The 19,218-nt window shown below is 30.9% G+C and overlaps 1 protein-coding gene across 1 annotated transcript in view; it reads right to left on the reverse strand.

The window, feature by feature from the left end:
• Positions 1–19,218, reverse strand: part of Rop (Syntaxin-binding protein Rop) — an 80,547-nt gene that overhangs the window by 14,768 nt on the left and 46,561 nt on the right. Inside the window, exons 8-11 of the mRNA XM_075371240.1 lie at positions 18,319–18,526; positions 6,672–6,920; positions 3,306–3,493; positions 2,129–2,283 (exon numbers count right to left, since the gene is read on the reverse strand). Coding sequence (XP_075227355.1) covers positions 2,129–2,283; positions 3,306–3,493; positions 6,672–6,920; positions 18,319–18,526 — 800 coding nt within the window. The remainder of the gene's footprint in view (positions 1–2,128; positions 2,284–3,305; positions 3,494–6,671; positions 6,921–18,318; positions 18,527–19,218) is intronic.

Below are 19,218 nucleotides of genomic sequence, written 5' to 3' on the forward strand. Positions count from 1 at the left end.
ATTATTTAGATATAAATATTAAAATAAATAAAAACAATCAAATAATAACTGGAATATATAAAAACCTACCTCAAATGAAATTATTATAAATAAGAATTCTTAATCATCCTTGGTCCCAAAAGGTTAATATTTTTAAGAGCATGATAAACAGAGCAATAAAACACATAAACGATAAACAGGAATTGTATAACGAAATAAATAGTATAGAGTATAGATATAAAAAAGGATAAACATGTCATTGATTGATAATATATAAAAAAAAATTCAGAATTTTTCAATAATACAGATATTACTATATTATTACCCATAAATGATAAAAATAGTGAAAATGTTTATGTAAATTACTCTTAATACAAATAAAATTATAGCAAACATAATTGATGCATATAATAACAAAAATATAAAATTTAAAATTTTATAATAATGAAAAAGTAAAAAATAAACATGAATCTTCTAGTATTAATAAAATTAAATGTAACAACTGCAAAAAGATATATATATATATATATATATATATATGTAAAACGAATAGATCATTTAAAGATAGATTTAATGAACATTTTAGATCATTCAAAAATAGAAAGATGGGTTTCTCAAACGTTGCTGACCATTTGATAAATAATAATCATATTATAACTAGCTAGTTTAGATGATAATTTGAAAATAGTCAAAAAATTAAATATTGAAGATGAAAATAGTAATAAAAAATTGGAAATTTTAGAAAAGTTGTTATATATATATATAAATGTGAATTCAGCCTTATAAATCTACAAACAGAATCTGATGGGGGACATTCTTATTAAAATTATTTAAATTGGTATACAAAGATATGATTACATTAATAGTTACTATAATACTTTCTCATTCCCAACTAAACAAATATTTGTTCTACATTTATCTTAGATTTTTAACGTTTTTTAAACAATTTTTTACAAAATGTAAAAAGCTAATAGAGTTATTGTGTAAATTGTAAACAGTTTAAAAATTTATAAAAGATATCACTGAGGATGGGCTTAGGCGTGAATGCGTTTTTAAAAAAAAACGCTTTAAAAAAATTAAAGGTAAGAGTGTTTTTCTAATTCTGTGCTTTGACATGGGTAAAAATTTGGTTGCAATTGATCGAGTAGTTTTTTGTTCATCAGGAACAAACAAAAACCCTCTTCCTCTTTATATAATAGTATAAATATAGATTTATATATGTATGTATTATAGAATTATCTGCACTAGAAATACAGGCATATAAACTTAATAGCAGCAAAAAAGTGTTAAAAATTCTATTCTGCTTCTTAAAGAGAAAATGATACATAATCTGGCAACAATATATTTTATGATAAATTTAACAAAGTAATTGCCCAAAACAGTCATAGATTCTCTTTCTTAAAAATTTCATCTAAACATTAAACAATCAATATTTTCAGGTGCTCCAGATGTTGAAAAATGAACAGAGCTTTCTCAACAGACTGTGTAACCACTTTCAAAATATATTGTTCTTTTACATCTCAAGATTTTCAAGAACACAAAATTGCAGAGATGTGGTGTGAACACATTAAAAAATCATACTTATGTCCAAATAAGTATTATTTAGTATATTAAAAACACATGCATTTTTGTAACACATGCAAAACATGTGTTACAAAAATAGAATACAATAGGAAATACTTGTGTAAAAACAATAATGGTAGTTCAAAGAAGTTTTCTATTTGGCAAAATGATACATAACAGGTTCACAAAAGTGTGACCTTCATCTTACCAATCATCTCTTATGAAAAATCTCTGTAGAAGCATTTTGGAAAACAACTGATAGGGCTTAATACACATTTACTGCAATTAATTAATAAAACGTTTATTTGAGCATGGGTATAATGTTAATTATTAGATTTTAAACAGCTATTTTATTTTAATATTCTTTCCATTTCATAACTGCTAAAACAAAAGAAAAAAACAGAGAACAAAAAAAGTATATTCTGAATTTTAATTAAAGAAAATTCATAAGTTGTTTTGTAAAACTTTATACACAAAATGACGATAATAATTAATCATATAATGGCTATGTACAAGTTTGTTAGATAAGTGCTGCTAATAGCAAATATATTAACAACTGATTTAAGGTATGATTAAATTAACTTACCTATTATGACTTCCCAGTTCTTAACGGCATTGGTAACTTCATAAGCACAACGAATTTCTGAGAAACAGATACCACCAATAACAAAGACTATAAGCCGAGGAACATTTTTTACAGTCTGCTGACCTTTATCCTTATGCCAGTGACCATACCTAGCACTAACAACAGAAAGAAAATCTGATTAATTTAACCATTTTGGAGATTCCAGTTCGATATATTAGACAGAAAAATTTTACAGTAAAGGATACAGATGTTTATAAAAATTAATTTTATTTCTTTATGATTCAATCAATTCTTGTACTAATAATAAAGTAATAATTACGCTGCAACTACTATTTTGAACCAGATTTTATTTAAGCGTTTTTCTTATTTTGGTGATATTTTTAAGATGTTTTTAGCATCTACCTCAGAGTTAGTCTGTTACTTTGGATTGTTTGATTATAATTTGTATACAATTATTATTACATATAACTTATCATACAGCTACATTTTTATGAAGGAGATAACTGATTTCAGTAATTTTAGATCTGCTAGATTTTTAATTAAACAGTTAATTAACAGATATAATGCTATCATTTTTTATAAAACACATATTCATGTAACACTAACAGGCTACTAATTAAAATAAATAAATAAATAAATAAATAAACGCCAGTAATTTTCAATTTTAAGTAATGGTGATGGTATTGCTAAAAATGAGACAAGTGAAGATGATGGACATATAAGTGAGCAACACAACAAAGGAGAATATACCTCCATATTCTATATTTCTAAAAGACTAATTATGAAACATTCTAACAGTAATGGAACCGTCAAGGTTTTGTTTTATATGAGCTTTTTCTGAATAAGTTAAAAATAAATATAGAGCTAGTCAAGTATTAATACTGCATCATAATGCCTTATTAATTTCAAAACTATCTTTGTAAGCAAGCCAAAAATGTACAAATAAAAAGTTGTTATTGCTTATGTTATCTATTTATATGTTGATCTCATTATTTATTATTTTTATTGGTTACTGCATAGCTTAAAATTATAAATTCATATCTTACAGGTGTTCACATTGTAATGTCAAGTATACAACTGGCTGAACGTTCATTTGTTTATCTAATCAATGGTCATTTAAAAATAAGATACATGTAATTTTGTATGGAAATAAATACAGTTTTTTGAGATTACTTACCTTGTAGGAGCATGATAACCTGATGATGCAGCACGACTTGCCAAAAATGGGAAATGTTTTAAATCCAATCTGTCCTCAATACAATCTTCCATTAAATCTTTAACAACTGGTGTCCAACGAGACATCTGATAGGTCTGCTCAGTAATACGCTCTTTCCTTGGTACTTGATACAATTTCTTTCGATTACCCTAGAAAATGGAATTATTTTTTCAAACACATACTTATTTACTCTATATAACTTCTACATTTTATTTCCATATTTTGTAACTACCTAGTGTAGTTATTCATACGTTAACTTACTAACAAGCATATTCGTAAGAATTTCACGCCATTAACATTTCTGAAAACCATTGTTTTCAGTTTGAAGGATTTTTTCTTAATCAATTTGTATAAACTATATACATTTAGTTTATACTTTCTCTACATATTTAATGTATTACTCACCAAACAAGTATTAGAACATTTTGATAAAAATTTAATATTTTTATCATTATATAAGGTAAGATCCAATTAAAAAAAATAAAAAACTGAAAAATATAAAACTTAGTACTTACGCATAAAAGCTACATTTATTTACTACTATTCTATATAGACACCTTCAACTTCAAAAAAATTTTTATAGCATTTCACCAGCTTCATTTGCTTAAGAAATTTTATTGCAAGTGACTTACCATGTATAACGTGATTTTTCAAATCATCAACAATGTCAAATCTATGAGAACCAAGCCACTGATTAAAGTGAAGAAAAAGAAAATTGCCACTGGGGGTTCAAGTCACTATAATAACGTGGATGACTGATGATTTTCCAACAAAATTTTTCCATTTGCCTCACTGTCTGATTTTCCGTATGAGGCTAGGCATTTTCATGCAAAATGCCCATCCTAAGGGATAGCAACCCGTCGTTTATTTTTTATAGCTCTTCTAAGATTTTTTAATGCTTCACAATATGTATCTGAACTCACAGAAATTACACAATCATTAAATTTGACAGGCAAGACATCCTTTTTGTCCCAAAATAAAGTAAACATAAGCTTGTTTACCAAATGTCCATGTTTGAACTTCTCTGGACTAGATAATGAATGCCACCACTGCATTGACTGCTGCTTTGTCTTTACATTCAAACAAGAAATCCAGGTTTCATCTTTGGTAACAATATCATCAAACAATTCAACACCATCATTTATATTACGCTGCAAAAATTCATGTGCTGCAGCAAAATATTCTTCCTTGTGTGTGTCTATTAACATGTTTGGCACCCATCTGAGGGAAAATTTTTTATAGCTCAATTTTTCAGTCAAAACTTCATAAATCAAAGATGGTAAAATATCAAAAACAACTGTGACACACTGGTCTTTTCAAATTTTTTTGTCGATTTTTTTAATCAAATCATTTGTAACCACAGACAGCTGGCCACTATGTTCATTCATCCTTCTTGAAATGAATGACATCACTGTTTTACTTTAATCTTATTCATAATATTCAGTCCATACACATCACAAATTTAGAAATAAGCCCAATATTATTGTTAAAAAAAGTTATAACTCTTATAAATGAAAAAGGTACAAATAATTAAAAAAAAAAAACCATGTATTACAGACCTGATTTCCTGATTGTATGTTGCCTGATGAACTTATATACATAAGAAATAAAAGAATATATAACTATAAAAACATTAATAAATTTTGAACACCTTTGATATACCAATAAATAACAGAAGAACCTACAAAATGGCAACTGTTGAGATGTATGTACAAATAATAGTAGAAACTGTGTTCCTTGAGGAGAGTTTTAATGAATGTGGAATTTTATAAAAAATCCAATTTTCCTCCAGCCCTTTAAATTAGTGTATATTCATTTCAACAGCTGCTGTTTTATTATATTTTGTAAAAATTATCTGAAAATTATTTTACACTATAATTATCTCTTTATTTAACCTTTTTACACAAGTATATAAGTATAAGTAAGTATAAGACAACAAAGTGTCTTCTCTAAGTGTAGTTTTAATTTATCATAATTATCAAATGTCTGTTATATTTGGTAACTGTGTAAATCTAATGTCAATCCCATATCACAGCTTCTAAGTTCAGTAAACAATGATGATTATTATTATATATACATATATTACATCATATTAGTTTGGCAACAATAAACTGCTGAACAAAATGGTGATAAAAAACCCAATTCCAGCCCCTTTAACACAATGACTTGTAAATATAAGATAAAAACCAGAGGTTATAGTAATCAGCCTTGAACAGAGGATAGAAAATGTTGGAATTACTGAATAAATCATATAATTCTATTAAAATTCAAGAAAACTAATTTTGTATATAAATCCTGAAAGGATAGTTTCAAAATAATAATAATAATTTATTTATTTGTTTGTATTTTTTGTACAACAGGACAGCGACCTACAGCCTTTGTATATTACACAACAGTACATAAAAAAATATATATACATTAAATATAAATTAAAAATACAAAATTTAATCATTAGTTCATAATAATTATTAGTCATTAGTTCATAAAAATAAGAGTAATACTGGTGTTTTAATTATGTTACACAATTATATTATATGTCTTTGCATAAATACAAGATTACAGATAAACATGTACACAATTAAAAATACACATAATTCAGGAAACAAATTTAAACAATATAGTTTAATAACAATAATAACATTAGTTATAAATTCAAAAATTTACATCTTATCTCCTTCATCCAATTATATTTAAATAGAATTTCAGTTACTTATACAACACTGTCAAAATATATATATATATATATATATATATATATGTGCAGGTAAAAATAGACACATAATAATAATAATAAAGAAAAAAATGATTATCTTTTTTTGTATAAAATGAATGCTGGAATAGCCTCTAATAAACAGGCACTACCATCCAAACAGAGAAGAAAGATCACATATAAATGCTTAATACTAATTTTGTCTTGTGATAAGCTGATTCTACAAACCTATTAGAGCATGTTAACTAGTGACAGTCATACCTATGGTTAAAAGCATTTCAGTATAGTATCACCTACATGCAACAATTTAACCATAACATCTGAAAAAAACATATTTAAATAGCATTGTAATTGATCACAAACTGTTTCTCGTAAAATTTTCTAAGGCAGTTGATATATTATCAACCTCTACCCAATCAGAAAGACTCCTCTACAATGACTTGCTAAATGAAAAATATCTAAATTACAAAGTTAAGAAAAAGTATGTCAGTATAAATAACAGTTTTTAATTATGAAATTTAATGAGTTTCCTTAACTTAAGCATTTTTATATATAATGACTTAAGAAGGAAAATGAAATGGATAAAAAGTAGATAAACTATTATAAATAATACTTACATCAACAACAACATTTACACCCAAATTAGCCATATTAATGATGCCTTGCTTTTCTTGAGGCAAAATTTGAGCATGCTGAACAAGTTTTGTGAGATTTTCTTCTGATATACCATTTTTAGAAAGAATGTAAAGAAGTATTATACGCATTTTGTCATAGTTCGAAACTGCTTGATCGAGAAGTATAGGGACAATATTGCGCATATGATCCTTGATTCGTTCACCTTCTGCATCAGTACCCATAGCCAAATCCTAGAATCACAAATGTAACTTTATTCAGCAACTGTGATACAACTTATTTGCAAATTGCACAAATGGTGGTTTATTATACAGGGGGGAGAGAATTGTATTGATGTTTTCAATTAAAACTAAAATTGATTTGAATTGAATCATTTAAACAAAAATAGTTATTATTAAATCAATAATTGGTATTGAAATGTACCAAATGCGCTAGGTACTGAGAAGTAGAGTAATTTATTTTTAAATTTAATTACTTCAGGCAAGTGAGAAATTAATTAAAAGTTTATTTTCACAAAATAATAAACATAAAATCAAAAAATATGATCATAATGCTATATACAAAATCAAAAGCAATATATATATTATTAAACTCGCAGACTCGGCAATGCTGAGTCTATTGTTAGATTTGAGTATACGAGGTGCTACCCAAAAGTTCAGGGAATTTTACCATAAAAATAAAATAGTTTACCATAACTTATAATTTCCACTGTCTCCTTCAAAGTAATCCCCTTGGGCATTGATACAGTGATCCCAGCATTTTTCCCATGATTCCATGCATCCCTAAAAGTCTGCAGGTGTAAGTGTTCGAAGCACGTTCTGCATTTCTTCCTAAATCTCCTCAATTGTGTTAAAACGACGGCCTTTCAATTGAAATTTTATTTTCAGAAAGAGAAAAAAGTCGCACCGGGCAAGGTCAGGCGAATAGGGTGGGTAGGGAATCACTACCGTCTTTTTGGAAGCCAAGAAATTCCAAACGGCTAGCGATGTGTGCGCAGGCGTGTTGTCATGGTGCAGAACCCAGCAGTTGTTACCCCACAGATCTGAATGTTTGCGACTATGCTTTCACGTAATCGCTTCAAAACTTCACAATAGAACATCCCATTGACAGTCTGACCAAGAGGAACAAATTCCTTATGGATAATGCCTTTGATGTCAAAAAAACCAATCATCATGGACTTCACATTGCTGCAAACTTGGCGTGCTTTATTTGGCTGCAGTGAATTTTGACGACTTCCACTGCGACGACTGCTGCTTAGTTTCAGGATCATACCCGTACACCCATGTCTCATCATCATGTTGGCGATGAAGTTAGGGTCATCTCTTGCTGAATTTTTCAATTCACTACAGACAGCTATGCGATTTTGTTTCTGGTCGCTGTTCGACAGTCTCAGTATGAATTTTGCAGCAATGCGTCTCATGTTCAAATTGTCCGACAAGATGAGTTGCACAGACCCATATGACATTTGTGCGATTGCACAATCATGGATTGTTTGTCTATGATCTGCAACAATAGCCTCTCGCACTTTTGCGATGTTTTCCAGTGTTGCGCTTGTGATGCTCTTCCTGAACGCTCATCGTCATCGACTGTCGTTCATCCATCTTTGAATCGTTTGTACCACAAAAAAGTTTTACTTTTACTCATAGCATTGTCACCAAATGCTTCCACAAGCATGCGATGTGTTTCTGCACCAGTTTTTTAAGCATGAAGCAAAATTTGATGCAGGTTCTTTGCTGTTTAAAATCTGCCATTTAGAACTTCGCCAAAGCAGTAAAACACAATGTTACACAACCGCACGAAAGTCAACAATACAGCCTCTCACTGTCACAGCTGTTGGAACACTGATTCACAAAGAGTACTGTTAGCCAGATCTAGCGGCAACAGGTCGTACCAGCAATGGTTCACGCGCGAAATTCAAATTCCCCGAACTTTTGGGTAGCACCTCGTATATATAGATTGAATGAACACAATTGAAAGTTTGATAAAACATTACAAAACTTCACAATATTTAACCTTTCCCTTTTTCCCATTTTTATTTTTACGATATTACCTTTTCCCCTTTCCCTTTCACTCCTTTCCACTGTTTTTCTTTTTTTGATTTTCCCCTTCTTCCCTTTGACCTTTTTCCCTTTTTCCCCACGCATAAATCAGTCCGGTAGTTTTTTAGTCTACAGTGGATACACATATCCGAAACACTGAAATGAAATTGTAAAATATTTAGTATAGTGTGTGTTGCTTTTATGTCTAACAGATAGCACTGTTTTTCCAAAAAAGCATGTTTTTATCTCTCAGGTGTGACATCTACATAATAGTAGGTATATAAAAACAAACGCATATTCGAATGCAATGTTGTGTCAAAATTTCAAAGCAATCGGTGAAGAACTTTCGGAGATTTAAGATTTTGAACAAATGAACATTTACATTTTTATTTATATAGATGGAACATAAACATTCACAACACAGTATAAATAGATAAGTTAAACTAACCATACCAATTCCAAGAATCGATTTTCGCAGGATCCCACATTTTCAGTTATTATTAAATTCTATAATTAGATTAAAACATCTATTTTTTTAAATTAATTTATTTTTTCAACAAACTAAAAAAATTATAAACAAATAATATTTAATGTAATTATAAAATTTAATAAAAACTGAAAATTCAGGATCCCATGAAAATCAACTCTTAAAATTAATATGGTAAGTTTAATTTGTCTATTTAACTTACTGTGTTTTTATGGTTTACATTTCACTTTATATTAAATTGTATCAGAACAATGGTCAATATGTTGTTATTTGAAAATACTGAATGTTCAAATAATGTGTTCATAAACAAACACACTTTTGCAAAGTAAATGAAATACCTGTGGATGATAGAAATATTTCATAATAACTATTGGGTTTTACAAGATGCTGTGAAGGGTATTACATTCAAAGAAATATTCAAGTTTCTATCATTACTAAGCGTTCTAAACCAGATCCAAAAAGGGACTTTTTCAATAATAGTTTGAACTGCAGGATAGTTTGCGGTAAGGAACAGGAGTATTTGGAAACCTTTCAGGAAACATGTGCTTCACTAAATCAGTATAATTGTCACCTTCACGAAAGATGTGTTTTATGAGAAAAATCCGTTCCTCTACCGACAAAAGCATTACGTTTCTTGCGACTATTGATTCCGATAAACGAGACAGCACAATACAAAACGTAGCACGTTCAATCACAACTTAACAACCGACGTTTTGATTTGTTACTGAACAACGCCCAACGAACCCATCCTAATCCTGAAAGAATAGAATGCACCACAAAATTCTAAAAAATACTGCACAACAATTTTCCGGACGTTCTGTAGATTTATTGCCTGATGATTTTTGTGGAATTTTTTCTTTTTGGTACTTATTGCTGATTTGAAATTTCTTCTTTGATAATAAAATTTTTTAGATTTGTATGAACGATTTTATTTGTAATATATCATGGTGCCCGTGTAATATTCGCCGAAATTTTCGATTGGAAACTCTGAATTATTTCTATAATTTGACGAAATGTCCCATAATTGTGTTTTTTTAGGAATACATCTACATTAATTGTAGGAATGATTTATATATTAAGATTTTATTGGTTAATCATACTTTAGAATCTCCTTCAAGAAACCAAAATATGTGTCATGCAGTTTCTCCCTTTTATATCGGAGTGTGTTTTTTCTAGATAAGTCTTCTGTTCAAGTGTAAACCAAGATATTTAGCAGTACAGACTATACATTATTGAAAAATATATTGTCGTAACGAAGAATAAATTAATGTGTGTACTCAACCAATCTTGATTAAGATTTACAAGGTTTTGTAAAGATGCTATGGTTAAATTTCGTGTACTAAAAGGATGGGAGTAAAATTTATTACAAAGGTCACTATTGTTATTTTGTGAGTTTCTGATAGATCAGAAGTAGAGTGAACATTACGGGAACTAATCTGATACCTGAGGGACACCAGCTGGTATTAGTTGTAAAATTAATTAAATTTTATGAAATTTAACAATAAATGAAATTTAGAAAGAAAGAGCGTAAACTTTCAAAAAAAGAGTGAGGTAATATATATTACTTTCCCATCTAGATAGCGCTACAACAGATCTATAAATCTAAAAGGGAAAGTATTGTAATAGGGCCAATTTGGACATATGCGGTTTTCATCGGAGCTTGACGTTTTGACATCTAAGAAACCCAAAAAACTGGATGGAAATTTTACCGATGTTAATGTTTGTATGTACGTGGGTGTAAATCACTTTATATCTCGAGAAATGCTAGACCAATTTTGATCAAACTTTATCAGATTACTTCTATATATGGGGATTGATGCCGTTACATTTTGAACTTAAATTGTTGAGGGGTGTGGCTGTACAGCAAGGTCACCCTCAGTATCTCGAGATTTTGCCTAATTAAGGTAATATTTTTGTTAGACAAATTTGTTAACAATAAAAAAACACCAACATTTGCAAAATCAGATCCCGACCCCAAAAAATGCTCTAAACTTTGAAGCTTTGTGGCGATTGCTAGGGTAGTTGTTTTTTTTATTGGTTTTGGTTTGCATGGCATTTCTCCCGCCACCACCGCATTCGGTCGCTGTAAAGCATAAACCGAATGTCTGTGCCACAAATGGCTACTGAGCCTCCAATCAGTTAAGCAACCAGTCCTAACTAGCTCCTAGAGCTAACCTAATTGCGTGAGTGAACTAAGTGTGGTGCCACACACCACTAACTTTGTGCCCCATCGCTCACTTGTTATATATTACTAAAAATGGATAGACATACCCCGTCAAATAATAAAAATATATGACACTCTATAAATTAAATTAGACAGGAATTTGCTGCTACGCCTAGGTTGCTGAATGCCAGCAAGTACCTGTCCACCAATATTAAAACGCTTGGAGCTATAATTGGCTGGTGACTAGGCATCACTCTCAGGTAGCTTCCCAAAGCAGCACGATAGAAGTCTTTTCCCTGAATAATCTACTGATGCTGGTTGAACAACGCAACTGCATCAAGGAACACCCACACGGTCCGATAATGAGGCTCCCGCCAGATTGACTCACCGTTTATGAGTGGCCAATTTTTCCCTTGATCTCCAAGTTCCAGGGTAGCCTGAGTTCTGCCCCCCCCCCCAAACAGATGGGCAGTCGAGCATCATATGTTGATTCGACTGGACCTCCCCGCAGACGCACAGCTCATCAGCTGCCAGGCGGAACTGGTGGTTTCTTCTATTATCGTCTAATTACACATTTAGATTTATGTTTACTAAATTTGGAGCCCCAAACCCTATCAAGCGACTGGACCCAACCAGAAGTGATGCATGTTTTAATATTTTTCTTCTTTACCTTTTTTATTATGATTAAAACTGCTTTAAAAAAGATTTTTTATAAAATTGAACTTTGACTCCCACTTTGGGGTTCACACAAAAAGTAACAAACATGGTCGTGTGAGGTATCAATTTATACATTTTCCAGGGCGGTGAAAACAATTTTTATATTTAAAGTTGCTGAGATAGAAGTTTATTTTTTAGTTATACCAGATTTGAAATTTGCGGTTTTAACCTCAAGCCAATATTATTATCTTGATGTGAGATTTTTTTCGATATGTCATTAATATATTAATTATGAATAGTATGTGATGGGAAAGTTCTATAACTATGTCGCCAGCTTTTTTTTTAATTTTCAACAGTACACCTTGTCAGATACCTTCAAAATATCAAAGTAAGCTGTTGAGCATATCTTATTTACTTCGAATGTGTAGCCATTTCATGAATTTGCTCTTACATCCTGCTAGCAATTTGCTCTCATGTCCTTAGCTAGTAGCTAAGTAGACATACTGCATCAGTAGTACCTCCAGTCACCACAAGGAGCGTTAACTGGCATTTAACCAGTTAATTGGTTAACTGGCATTTCTCCCGCCACCACCCCATTCGGTCGCCCTAGAGCATAGACCAAATGTCAGTGCCAAGATACGGCTACTGTGCCTCTAAAACAATTTAGTGACCTCGTTACCTAAAAGCTCCTAGTGAGCTACCTATCAGCGTGAGCGGATTAAGCAGGGTGCTATTCACCACCCGCTTGTGTCCCAACCGCTCACTTGTCAAACTAAATCTAGATCGGGAAGGCCCACCCCTTGTTACTAATTACTAAAAGTCATTAAAGTTAATAAAATAAAAGACAGCAATTTATGCTGTCACGCCTCGGTGGCTGTATGCCAGCTACTGCCTGTCCACCATTTAAAGCGCTTGGAGCTTGTATCTGGCTGATGGCCAGCCATTATCTCAGGAAAAACTTCCCACAGCGGTGCTATAGGAATCAGTATAACCCAGATTAATTAAAAAACTGTATGACGGTTGAACTTTGCAACCTCATAGAGGAACTCCCACATGGTCCGTCAATGACTCGTGGTTTATGAGCGGCCAGTTTTCCCCCTGACCTCTAAGTTCCAGGGTGGCACGGTTACTGGCCTCCCCAAGAGCAGGGCATCGAACATCATATGCTCGTTCGACTGGACCTCCCCGCAGACACACAACTCATCAGCCGCTAGGCGAAACCGAAACAGATATTGCTTCAAATCCACATGGTTGGTGAACACTTGGGCACCCGCTTCCCTTAAAAATGAATTCAAGGCATACCATCCCCCCAGATTCTGTACAAACCTACACAAGGATCTTTCCTTAGTTTTGGTGTGCCATTCAAGCTGCCATGCCTCCATCGCGAGGCTCCATAGTCTCTTCCGCAGGCAGGAAATGGGCAACTGAACAAAATATAGATCCGGTGCATTGTGATCGCCGTTCTGCTCCGGTTCTAGCCCGGCTTGAAACCGCATCCCAAATGCCTCGACTTCCTGACCTCTTCGCAACTTCTACATGGCTGCCCGAACTTTCACCACTAAATGGATTGGGAGAGCCTTTCCCAATACGGTGGTAGCCTCGTAGAGATTGTTTTAAAAACCCAGTGCATACTATCAAGGCTCTGCTCTGGGCACTCCTTAAATTTTGAAGCAGTGCTTTATTTCTATCCAACCTACACGCCCAAATTGGCGCCACGTATGCGATCATGCTCTCGAAGACACCAACGCATTGAAAAAACAATAATTACAAAAATTAAATGCAATTACAAAATCCAAATAGATACTTAACTAGTAATATTTTTTTAATTTTACTTCTAACAGGTAACAAACTATTAAAATTAATTTTATCTAAAAATAATATTGTAAACTTTATAGAAAATTCAGTTTGTTGGGCCTTATCAAAATTTAATTCATTATCATTTTGGATGCCTGCGACTTTCACTTACCTACTGTACGAAGCTTTTCTATATATAATTTTACTATTATTAGGATTAATAACAGAATTCCTTCAAGGGTTTCAGTTATTGTGTCATTGTAATATTCAATTTTTCTTATGCGACAGACTTGCCAACAAATATTACCTTTCTGGTATCCATTTAAAAAAAATTTAGTAACTCTTAAAGAAACATATTTACAATATTTATTTCTGCGATATTATGTGAAAAGAATAAAAATATTTAGAGTAAGTTGAATGGCATTTACAGTCTAAGCGTATACATTTTGATTTTCCTAATTTAAATTTTTTTTGCAACAAATATTATACTTTTGGAATTATTGTAATGTCCTCTGAACCTTTGGTCAGATGAGAAATCAATTCATACTAATTACAATCTAATTGATTTACAATTAGCAATTAAGAAAATACCCTACATCCTTAGTACTAAACTTACAACTATAAGAAACTTATATTACGACGAACATTTCATAAATTTTGAAATTCCCTATTGTCTAATTTTCGGTTACACAATAGTAGTTAAAATATATGGAAACCTCGACTATTACATAAAATATCTCTCTAGTTGATGTAATGCAGGAGAGCAGAGTTCCTAGTTATAAATCTGCATTTTATATTATTTTGCTAAATATGTTGAGGGTTCACCTAAACAAATGACTAAGAAATATAGTGGATATGTTTGTTTATATCAGAATAACGCAAGAACAAAACCGAACGATCGTTTTCAAATTTTCAGGATACAATCGGCAGCCTTAGATCACGGCTTTAGAATCTATCTAGTATCGAATTATGTGTTTTATATTTAAATTTCTTTTTTGCAAGTAAATAAAAGAACAAGTTGAATAAAAAAATTAAATACAAGTAGATTAGAAATACAAGTTTTTTAATACAAGTAGATTAGAAATCGAACAATTTTTTTAGGGTTTGTACAACTTGTATGGACTTAACACAGAGGGTATTGAAAAACGCCAACCCGAATAAGTTTATAAAATTGGACTAAAGTTCCACCATGCCTGGAAAAGGAGATGTGCAGGCCATCTTGAGACCAAAACAATATCCCAAAAATTTGAAATTCACTTTGAAATTACGACTCAAGAATTGATATGAGACTAGGTGGCCAGTTGAATAGAAGAGCATTCGTGTTTTTAAGGATCACTCGTTAATATTTTTTTACAAAGGAAATGCAATAATGCTTATCAAATGCACGCAGCGCGTACAAATCTTCATTTAATATCAGAAGAATTTATCTCTAAATATTAGGCTATGATGGAACCTCATAGCAAATGCACGTCAAGTGAAGACACTTTTAACATAGTCAAACCCGAGTTCATGAGGAAGATGTGAAAAACGTCCCGACTTCCGTTTTAAATGAATCAGGAGACACCGCAATGCATTTGAATGATGATAGAACTGTAACCCTCCTTTTTCCTCCCCCCACTACCTCACGCCCTCCCGCTTTGCTTTGCTAGAAAACGATGCCTCCTATCTACTCTTTCCGAGATTTGATTGGACCCTCTCGAAATTTCAAGGCTTAAAACCCAGCCTTGAGTCGAGCAGGAAAATGGTCGCTGGTGGATTGGGGTCCTGGCCTTTGGAGTCCTCCGGGTGTTATGTCCCTCTCTCCGTCTGCAGTCGATCGGAGGTGTCGTTTCTTCCTGAAATGACTCGGGCGTGCTTTCTTCCTCTTTCTTTGGCAAAAGTCTGTGTGCGCTGTTTCTTCTACTTCTGGGAGTCGCTCGTGTGGGCCACATTCATTGCAACATAGGATGCAACGTAATGGATTAAATATATTTTTTCTTTTTTTAATATAGTTTATTTTTTGTTAGATATTTATGATTAATTAACTTTCAATTTTTTGTTGTTTATTTTTATTCATATTTTTATGTATTTTTTTAAATAAGTAATACATTGGTTAAGTAAATTTGTAATAGAATTCAGTATTTGTTTTATTTCAAGTCAATTCAACAACACAGTCATAATTTAAAAAATGTATATTGTTTGTTATTGTATTTTATATTTCATTGTATTTCCTTTGCAAGTAAATAAATAAACAAATTGAATAAAAAATAAATAAATATTTTTCGTAATACAACTAGATTAGAAATTGAACAATTTTTTTACGCTTTGTACAGCTTGTATGGTCTTTACCCAGAGAGTATTGCCAAACCCAGACCCGAATAAGTTTGTAAAGATGGACATTGACTGATATTCCATCGTGCCTGGAAATAGAGATGTGCAGGCCATCTTGAGACAAAAACAATATCCCATAAATTCCAAATTTGGTTTGAAATTATCAAGCATATAATCTGTATTACGACGCAAGAATTCATGTGAGACTCGGATGCCAGTTAAATACAAGATAATTCGTGTTTTTAACGATCACTCGTTACTGTTTTTTTTTATGAGGGAAATGCGTATCAAATGCACGCGGCGGCGTGCAGATCTTATTTTTTTTTTTCAGTAGCATTTATCCCTAAGTATTCAGCTACATTGGAACCTCGTAGCAAATGCACTTCAATTGAAGACACTTTTAACGTAGTCAAACCTGAGTTCATGGGAAAGATGTGGAAAACATCCCGACTCAGACTCCCGTTTTAATGAATCAGGAGACATCGCAATGCATTTGAATGTTGATATAACTGTCACCCATTTTGTTTGCCGACAGATGCATCGACCTAATCATCCGGCCAAAACTCTATCCGAATTTAGAAGGTTTTAATTTTTTATATGCTTTATTCTATCATATCATCGTTATAAGTCAGATTTTATGCAGACAAATCACCAGCATTTTCACTGATAAATTTCCAAATTGCATTTCAAAATATGGAACTAGAAAAGGAAGCGCCAAACATAATTGAATTTGAATTTTCAGAAAAATTTATATTTATATACATATATTCTATTAAATAAAACACCTAATACAGATTATTGGGATAAGACATATCTTCCTTAAGTTTTCATGAAAGTACTTTCATCATACAATTTTACAGTTCAGAGGAATAATATGAATCTTAAAAAGAAAATATTATATATAAAAGTAATATTGTATATATATATATATATATATTAATCTGATCAACCTAAGTACAGAATTAATAAACAAAATAAAATAGAATGACACCTACCTTATTGCATTATTCATGCAAGAATACTTTCATGAGTACTTACATCATCAGTTGCTCTACATTTTTACAAATCATTCGTATTAAATTATATGTTAAAATCACAATTAAAATCAAATCAAAAATTGTATATATATATATATATAGTCATTTACTACAAATAAATTAAAAGTTAAAACTAAAATCAATAACAAAATAAATCTAAACAAAATAGAAATCCATGTGGACTAGTTAGCCAAAGTAATGCGACAGTACAGAGTTTACATCAAACAAAGCAACTCTGTACAGTCACATAATTTTGGCTAGCTAGTCCACATGGATTTCTATTTTGTTTCTATTACTGATTTTAGTTTTAGTAAATGACTTCATATTTATATATATGCAATTTTTAATTTGGAAAGGGATCTTTTAACAATTTTAAATCTTAAGTAGAGTATAAAATGACTTTTAATTTTAATTGTGATTTTATTATGCAATTTGGTACAAATGATTTGTAAAAGTTATGTGGACCAACTGATGATTTGAGTAACTAGAAAGTGTTCTTGCATGAATAATGGAATATGGTAGGTGTCATACTATTTAATTTTATTTATTAATTCTGCACTTAGGTTGATCAGATTAATATAATTTGTACAATGCAGAGGAATATGATTCTCAAAAGGATTGACTTTAGCAAAAAAAAAAAAAAATATATATATAAAACTTTCTGAAAATTCAAATAATATATAATCATATATATACACAAACATTGGTAAAACAAACAGAACATTTAAAATATGTCTTAAAAACATTACAATCTGACATAACTACAGCAGATATATAATAAAACAATTACACAATTTCAAGAGCAAACTTGAAAAAATCATTTTAAGAGTAATAGTAAAAAATCATTACTACTAATCAGAAATAGTACGGAAAACAATGTTCATATGGGAATAAAAGATATAAGGTAAGAGATAAACAAACAAAGATGTTAGTAAAGGAAAGAGGTTTAGTACTGTAAAATTGTTTTGACAGGGTGGTGGAATCTTAGAGGAAGATGGGTCGGTCACTCACCGGTCCTACTCTCAGCCAAAACTGATTTTGTGAAACCAGGAATGAATAAATTGGAATGCTACTTAAAGAAAGTTTTTAGAATTAATAAACATAATTAGATGAGATATATTATTTTAGATTATACAAGATTACCTGCTCAACTTTACAAAGTTTATCAACGTATCCCTGGTAAGCTTTCATACAATCTTCAGCCAAGTGTAAATGAGTTGAATACTTGCTCAGTTCTTTTTGATACTGAGGCATCTTTTTAATCATCTGTGACAAATCACGCATGGTCTGTTTATCACCTTGTGGAACACGTTTTGAGTCAATGAATTTCTTCAGATTCTTTGTAACATTTCTGAAATAAGATGCAATTATAAAGAGAAATAATAATTTAAAGGGTTTGTTATTTTAATTAAAAATTGGTTCATATTTTTTCCAATTGTTCACAAAGACAAAATTTTTACCAGTTTTTTAATTACAAAATATAATTCAAATATAATATAGTTTAATCAAACAGAAATTCAATATATTTTTATTTTGAATGCGACTAAATATTTAGATAATTTTAATTTGTTAAATTTACAGGTTGATGAGTTTATAAAATAACATCTATGGCAATAATCTAGTACAATCAGGCAAACGTTATTGCTCTAGTGTTTGTATCTTTTCTTATCCTATACTTAACTATATATATATGTCTTTGTACATTGTAAATGAATGCTATTTATAAATACATAACACAAAATATTACTTTAACAATATTACAGCAAATTTAATAACAATCACTTTTTTCTTACAAATATTCAATATTCGCAATTCAACTTTAGCAATAAGTATGCAAGTTAACAATAAGTATATATATATATATATATATATATATATATATATATGTTCTAAGTATTATACAGAGTTTACAAAAACCATTTTAAAAATTCAGGGGATGGTCCCCACATTGAAATAAAGAAAAAAACATTATATCAACATATGTCTGGAAATGCTTAGTTTACCAGTTATCCATCATTTTATATTTTTAATATATTTACTTCT

Source organism: Lycorma delicatula, chromosome 7 (assembly GCF_047948215.1).
Source record: "Lycorma delicatula isolate Av1 chromosome 7, ASM4794821v1, whole genome shotgun sequence".
Lineage (NCBI taxonomy): Eukaryota > Metazoa > Arthropoda > Insecta > Hemiptera > Fulgoridae > Lycorma > Lycorma delicatula.